Source organism: Cygnus atratus, chromosome 3 (genome assembly GCF_013377495.2).
Source record: "Cygnus atratus isolate AKBS03 ecotype Queensland, Australia chromosome 3, CAtr_DNAZoo_HiC_assembly, whole genome shotgun sequence".
NCBI lineage: Eukaryota > Metazoa > Chordata > Aves > Anseriformes > Anatidae > Cygnus > Cygnus atratus.
The window spans coordinates 107,965,236-107,972,658 of NC_066364.1; the positions used below are offsets into that span (position 1 = coordinate 107,965,236).

Sequence of the window (7,423 nt, forward strand, 5' to 3'; positions counted from 1 at the left end):
CCCCCCTCGCCCGCCGCAGCGGGCGGAGAGCCGGGGGGCCGCCCCAAGACCCAGGGCCCCGCGCCGACGGGCTCCCCAGCTGCCCAGGCCCACCTGGATGCAGCCAGCCAAGACGCTGCCCGTCAGCGTCCTGTGGAGGCCGGCGAACTTCTCGCAGTCGCTCAGCAGCTCCAGCAGGGCCGGCGCCGTCGGCACGGCCGAGCTGTGTTTCTCCAGGGCTTTGGCCAGGGCCTCGTGGGCGCCCGCGCGGCACATGGCCACCGCGCAGTCCTTGCTGGCGGCGGCCAGGCGGTGCAGGAAGCCGACGACCTCCTGCACCACCTGCGGAGGAGGCAGCCCTGAGCGGCCAGCCCGGCACCGGCAGCCCGCGGGGCCCCACCAGCGCCGTGCCGCAGCGCTCCTGCCCCTCTCCAAAGCGACCAGGCTGCCGCTGGGCACGCGGCCACCGGGATGCGGTTGTCACAGCTGCTCCCAGTGCGTGCCACGAGGCCGGGCTGCGGCGGGCAGGGGCCCCCGACGCACCCCCGGCACAGCCAGCAAAGCCGTCCCTGCCCACCGGGAGCGCCGGGGCGCCCTCACCTCCCGGTCGCTGCCGTGGGTGCTCAGGGAGGACAAGCAGGGCTCCACGCACTCGTGCCAGGGCAGCGCGTCCTCCCGGTAACCGTCCAGGAACTTGTTCAGGATCCTGAGCGACGCACGGGGCCCGCTCAGGACACGGCGCGCAGACAGCCCCGCCAGGGGCAGCCCCGCCGCCCTGCTCCTCCTGCCAGGCCGGGGCCGAGCCCGCAGGGGCGCGTCCCGCAGGGCCCCCAGATCCCCTCGCAGCCCCTCCGGCCCCACCTGAGGATCCGCAGGCCGACGGTCTTCTCGGCCCCCAGCAGCTCCAGGCTGCGCAGCAGCATTTGGAAGCACCGGCGCTCCTGCGGCCGCGGGGACGCCTCGCGGAGGGGACGGGGCCCCCGCCGCAGAGCTGCCGCTCCAGGGCCACCACCACGTCCTCGGACAAGGCGCCGTCCCCCGGGCCGCCCGCGGGCTCCCTCGCCTCCAGCAGCGCCTCCGCGCCTGCGGCACCAGGACCACGGAGGTGGCGGGCCCAGCCCAGGCACCGTGCCCCCGCGGGGCCGTGGCACGGGGAGGGGGCGCGGCCGCAGGGTACCTGGGGTCTCGGGGCCCAGGGGCAGCCGGTGCTCCGCCAGGCAGTGATCACGCGAGGGCCAGCAGCGCGGTGGGGCCGCCGGCGCCCTGCCCGTCCCGCCAGCAGCTCTGCAGCAGCGCGGGGAGCTCGCCGCTCACCAGCCGCTCCGCCAGGCCCCGGTGGCCGTTCCACCAGCATCTTCAGCACCAGCAAGCCGTTCCGCACGCCCGAGGAGCCCCTGCGGGGACACGGCGACGTGGAGCCGCCCTCAGCCCCCCCGGACCCGCGGCCGCCCGCCCGCCCCGGGCCCCGTCCCTACCCCGGGACGCTCCGCATGGCGCGCACGGCGGCGGGGATGGCGCTCAGCAGGCCCGGCGAGCCCTCGCCGCAGGCGGAGCCGATGCTGGCGAAGACCTCCCGCATCAGCTGCGCGTTCGCCGTGGCTCAGGGGCGAGGGCTTCCCGACGGCACCTCCGGGCTCGCCGGCCCCGGCTCCCACCAGCACCTTCAGGGCCTGCGGGGCCCGGGGCGGCTCAGGGGGCGGCGGGCGCCTCCGCCGCCCGCGGGCCGGCCCCAGCCCGGCCCCGCCGCCCGCGGCGTCCCCTCGGCCGCGCTGCTCACCGCCAGGCCCGCCTGCTGCACCAGGGCGGAGGCGGCGTGCTGCCGCATGCAGGCCAGCACGGCCCGCACGCCGCCCTCCATGGCGAAGGGCACGCGCCAGTCGCGCCTCTCCATCAGCAGGGCCACCAGCCGCAGCGCCAGCACCACCAGGCGCTTCTCGGCCGCCTCGGCGCTCAGCAGCTCCACCGCCGCCTTCACCAGCTTCTCCCTGCGCGCAGAGGGCGCCTCAGGAGGGGGCCCCGGCGCCCAGGCCCTCCGGCCGCCTTGCCCTGCCCGCGTCGGGGAGCGCCCCAGCGGGCGGCACCCGCGCGGCTCCCCCACGCACCTGGTCCCCGGCCCGCCCCGGGCCTCGCCGCCCTCCTGCCGCTCCGGCTCCGGCTCCTCCTGCAGGACCCTCACCATGTGCTGCAGCCCAGCCACGCGCGAGCTCCGCCTCGCAGCCGCTGCCTCCGGATCGCCTCCGCCACCTGCGCCACCTCCTCCAGCGAGCCCCTGCTGCTCGCCCCCCTCGCAGCTGCCGCACGCTGCCGGAGGGAGGCCGGGCCGTCAGGGCGGCAGCAGCGCCCGCAGCCCCCGCAGCCCCAGCGCCCGCAGCCCTGCGCGGCCGCCGGCGCCCTGCCCGTGCCCCGGGGGCTTCACCTCTGCTCTCCGCCGCCGCCGGGAAGCGCAGCCCTTCCCTCTCCAGCAGCTCGCTGAACAGCTGGGCATCCGACTCGAGCACCGCGCAGACGCCGTCCTCGTCCTTCGCTGCCTCGGCCGGCGCGGCTCCAGGGCCGGCGCTCCCGCAGCCGGCACCCTCCGAGGACGCCGCGGGGCTGCCCCCGCCGTCCCGCTCGGCCCCCCTGCCCGGCCAGCATTTGCCGTAGACGCGGGAGCCGCGCAGGTGGCCCCGGGCGCTGCCCCGGCTCCGCTCCTCCAGGACCCGCAGCACCTTCCGGGCCAGCCCCACGGGCACCGGCAGCCGGATCAGGGCCTCCTCGTCCGGCCCCGGCAGCTGCACAGGCGGGGCCGCGTCAGCCCTCACGGACGTGGACCCCGCGCCCCCCGTGACGGCCAGGACCCAGCCGGACGCCGAGGCTGCACCGCCGCGGCGCCCCGCTCCCTTCCCTCCCTCACCCCCCACCTGCTCTGCCTGCTCCCGCTGGACGAGGCCGGCGATCTCCTCCTGCTCCTGCGCTTCCAGCTGCTTCACGAAGAAGAGCAGCTCCCACCACTCGGCACGGCTCAGCGTCTCCGCAGCCTTGCTCGGCTGCTCCCCCAGGTACGGCAGGGAGTACAGCCCCCCCAGGGGCTTGGAGAAGAACGGCTGCGCGACTGCAGGACAGCAGAGCGAGGAGGGGCAGCGTCAGCTCCGCCAGCTCCCCCTCTGCTGCAGGCCCCTCGCTCCCATACAGAGCTCACGTGCAGCCGGGGCACGAGGGGTCCCCGCCTCCCCCAGCCTGCCACGGGCATGGGAGGCGACAGGAGGGAGGGAGTGTGCCAGGAGCAGAAGCACGGAGCTGAGGGCTCTGCCAAACTGCTCCCACAGCGCCTGGACCAGGGCAAGGCTCGGTCACCCAGCACCAGCAGCACCCACAGCGCCAGCAGGGCTGGTTAGAAGAGCTGAAGACCCAGCCAACGCGATGCTCACCCGCTGCCAGTTTTTGGCTGTTTGTCAGCGTCGTTCCCCTCTGCCGGCCCTCCTGCTCCTCCTGCCCCGAAGAGCCGATTATCTCCACCATGTGCCAGTGAACCCAGTAAGTGCAGCCCAGGGCTTGCCAGTACACCTGCGGAGGAGAGCACAGCACAGAGGTGACCGAGGGAACGGAAGACAACCCGTGCTGCCCCCACGCAAGGCTCCACAGCAGCGCTGAGAGGCCTCTCGTTGGCCCCGTCCTCCCAGCGGCAGGTACCTGCACGGGCGGCGTGCCGTCGTTGCTCTGGCGAAACTCGCCCTCGTCCCCCGCGCTGACCTGCTCGTAGTCCTCCAGCAAGCGCACCCGCATGCCGCGCACCAGGTGCGCCCGCACGTACTCCACGTAGCTGCTGCGGCTCGGGAAGGCCGAGCGCGTCTTGAAGGCGCTGGGCTCTTTCGGTGGGGGAGCGGGGGCTGCCTGGGCAGCGGTGCAGGATGTGGCCCCATGCTGGAAGATGGAGCGGGCGGTGCGAGGCTTCGCCTCCTGTCGGGCCGGCGGCTCTGGCTCGTGGCTGTGCTCCCAGCCCATGGCACGCAGCAGCTCCACGATGAGGCCGGCCATCGCCATGCTGAACTCAAACTCCTGCTTCACGCGGCTGCTCTCCGGCTGCTCCCCGCCCTGCTCCTCGCCGCTGCCGAGCTCGTCCAGGAGGGAAGTGACGCGCAGGTAGCGCTTCACCAGGGTGAACAGCTGCTTCCCGGGGATCTGCAACGGGCAGGGCCCTCAGGGGCTGCCTGGCTGAGCGCCTCCACCCCGGCTCGCTCCCCCGAGCCCAGGATCTTCCACTACCTGTGGAAGGTGGATGCCCTCGAAGGACATGCAGTGCTCTTCCGCCGATGTCGTCTCAGCAAACAGCTCCAGCAAGGTGTAGCGGCTGTCAAAGTCCATGTGCTGCTCGACGCCATCCTGCTGGCTCAGGGACAGCAGGACATAAGCCCAGCTCCCTGTAAGAGCAACAGAAACCCTTCAGGCCCCCTAAAGGCACCCCTCATGCCACCCTCAGACACATGAGAGATAAAACATTTCTCTCTCTTGTGCATGTGTCCTTCAAGGACTACACGCCAGCTACTGGGGAGAGCTGTGTACGTGGGGAGCCATCTGGCACTAGCAACTGGGGTGGCCAGGGGGGTCTCGGTTGCCAGTGACAGGAGCACGGGGGGGCTCTGAGCCACCCGCCACCACAGTGGGAACAGCGTGTGTCCCCAAAATCAGCTACCGGGGGGACTGCCATGAACGAGCCCCACGGCACCCTGCTTGCCTCCCAGCCCCCCCACCTGCGTCGTGCGAAGCCAGGGCCCTCAGCATCTTGCCGGCGCTGCGGCAGATCTGCTTCTCCTTGTGGCACAGCATCTTCGCCAGCAGGTCGAGGGCTCCCGTCTCCCTGAAGGCGCCCGCCAGCGAGCCGATGCCGGCGTAGGCGCTCAGCACGTGCACGGTGTTGAGCACGGAGGCGGCCTCGGGGGCCCCGGTGCCGCCCAGCTGCCGGCCGGCTCGCCGCACCAGGCTCCTGACGTCGGCCTCCATCTCCCGCAGCGAGGCTTCGTTCCGGCGCCGCGCCGCCCGCGGGGAACGGGCCGGCCGCCCTCTCCCCCTCGGCCCGCGGCCCCGCCGGCTTCCCCTCGCCCAGCAGCGCCGGGCAGCTGGCGCACACCTCCTCCGCGGACATCCACAGCGACACGCTCCCGGCATCGGGCCCCGCGGAGGAGCCGCCGCCCGCCGCTCGCTCCTCCGAGCGGACGAGGCTCCACCGGACCAGGTACTGCGGCTGGCCGTCGTGGCCTCGCCGCTGCCGCAGCAGCTCCCGCGGGCAGGCCTGCAGCTCGGGGCCCAGCGGCACCAGCAGGCCGGTACCGGGGGTACCGGGGGTACCGGGGGGCCCAGGCCCAGGCCCCGGAAGCGGAGGCTGCAGCGCTCGCATGATGTCAGAGAGCACCGGGCAGCCGTGACGTCACGCAGCGAGCATCCCCACCGCCACCGGGACCGGCTCGCAGGGCGAGCGGCTCCGCGCTGCTTCTGGGTGTGCGGCAGGGCGCGCATGCGCGAGGGGAGGGACGGACGGGGGCTGGGCCCTGCGAGTCCCCTCCCCCCCCCCCGTTCATTAACGGCAATAACACACCGGCGGAGGCGCACACACCGCTTTATTGGCCCGGCGTGGATGCCACGCGGGGCAGGTGCACGTAGCTCTTGAGGGGCGGCAGCGGCCTGATCTTGCGGCCGGCCCAGCCGCCCTTGCGGTTGCCACAGCCCCGTGTGCGGGCGCTTGCCCAGCCAGCGGTTGCGGCCCGCCTTGCCGATCACCCGCTTGTTGTGGTCGACGTTGGAGACGCGGCCCACCGTGGCCACGCAGGTCTCCCGCACCTGGGGGGCGAGGAGAGCCGTGAGCCCCCCGCTGTGAGCTGGGGGCCAGGCGGTTGGGGAAGGGCTGGCACGGCTCCGCTACCTGTATTTGCCTCTTGGAGGGCAGCTGCACGATGGCCGTCCCGTTCACCTTCCGCAGCAGCACCCCACAAGTCCCTGCAGCGGGCGAGAGGAGGAGGGAGCTGTGCTGAGCGGCAGGACTTTGTCCCAAACCACGGGGAGCACGTCCCCAAGCACCCGTGCCCCTCGTGCGGCACCTCCTCCAGAGGACAGACCCTCAGGGACACCATCGGGAGGCAGCGTCACGCGGCTGTCCCCACCCCTACAGAGCGTGGCTTTGGGGAGAGGATGAGGACAGCCAGCGGGTGCCCCCGCGCAGACGCACCGGCCGCGCGGATGTACTGCGCTCCCTTGCCGGGGTGGCTCTCCAGGTTGCAGATCAGCGTGCCCACGGGCAGGGCCCCCAGCGGGTAGGCGTCCCCTTCGTTGGCTGACACTGCGGGGGAGAAACCGGTGAGCGCGGCACGGAGCGGCCAGCGAGCCCCCAGCAGGGCCGGCACGCAGCCCTGGGGCTGTGCACCTGCCATCCTGCTGATGTGGGACGAGTTCTTGATGATATCCCCCGGCTGCATGTTCTCCGTGGCGATGATCCAGCGCTTCCGATTGCCGCCGGCCACCAGCGCGATGTCGGCCGACCTGCGGGGGAGAGGCGCGGGCGGTCAGAGCGGGGCTGACCACGCTGCAGGACCTGCCCGTGGCGCCCGGCACTCACCTGCACGGGTCGTATCGCACGCTGATGACCTTCTCGGTGCCCCTCCTCGTAGCGCAGCCGCTGGAAGTCGATCATGCGGTACCGGCGCTTGTGGCCCCCGCCGATGCCCCGCACACGGATGCGACCTGTGGGATGGGGGGGGTGGCTCCACACGGGTCGGGGTCCCCTCAGCCCCCCGGGTCCCCCCCCAACCCCAGTGCCCCCCCCCCCCCAGGTCCCCTCAGCCCCCCGGTGTCCTCCTCAGCCCCCTGGGATCCCCTCAGCCCCCAAGGTCCACCTCAGCCTCCCGGTGCCCACCCCAGCCCCGGTGCCCCCCCCCAGCCCCCCCGGTGCCCCCCTCAGCCCTCCTCAGCCCCCGGGTCCCCTCAGTCCCCAAGGTCACCTCAGCCCCCCAGTGCCCCCCCCCCGCCCCCGGTGCCCCCCCCCCCCCAGATCCCCTCAGCCCCCGAGTCCCCTCAGCCCCCGGTGCCCCCCGGGTCCCCCTCAGCCCCCCCGGTGCCCTCAGCCCCCCGGTGCCCCCTCAGCCCCCCGGTGCCCCCCCGGTGCCCACCTGTGTGGTCGCGCCCCCCCCGTCTTCCTCATGCCCACGGGCCGCACCGTGTACTTGACGCGGCACTTCCACATGGGGTCGGTGGTGCAGCGCGCCGCCGAGGCGCTCAGGCAGCGGCAGGCGGCCGCCAGGGCCCCGCCGGGCGGCGATATCGCGACAGGCCGGGCGGCGGCGACAGCGGCGGCAGCGGCGCGGGGAGCCGACAACGCGAGCGCCCCCCATGGCCCGGCACAGCGCGGCGGCCGCCATCTTGCGCGCCGCTCCCCCCCCCCCCCCCCCCCCGCCTCCCGCGCCACCACTGCGCGTGCGCG

General features: G+C 74.1%; 2 protein-coding genes across 2 annotated transcripts; both read right to left on the reverse strand.

Annotated features, from left to right (window-relative positions):
- Positions 1–122: 122 nt before the first annotated feature.
- Positions 123–5,350, reverse strand: LOC118261691 (cullin-9-like). Its single transcript, XM_050709832.1, is given in 15 exon segments — positions 123–130; positions 204–321; positions 580–840; positions 944–1,062; positions 1,294–1,373; positions 1,455–1,561; positions 1,757–1,964; positions 2,082–2,280; positions 2,396–2,750; positions 2,880–3,070; positions 3,387–3,522; positions 3,649–4,137; positions 4,222–4,376; positions 4,707–4,978; positions 4,980–5,350. Coding segments are annotated over 15 exon segments (3,069 nt in total).
- A 202-nt stretch (positions 5,351–5,552) lies between these two features.
- MRPL2 (mitochondrial ribosomal protein L2) lies at positions 5,553–7,361 on the reverse strand. The gene is given in 10 exon segments (XM_035572618.2): positions 5,553–5,669; positions 5,671–5,790; positions 5,873–5,946; positions 6,176–6,286; positions 6,371–6,486; positions 6,563–6,603; positions 6,605–6,687; positions 7,113–7,131; positions 7,133–7,333; positions 7,335–7,361. Coding segments are annotated over 10 exon segments (891 nt in total). The 3' UTR covers positions 5,553–5,570.
- Between the last annotated feature and the right edge of the window lie 62 nt (positions 7,362–7,423).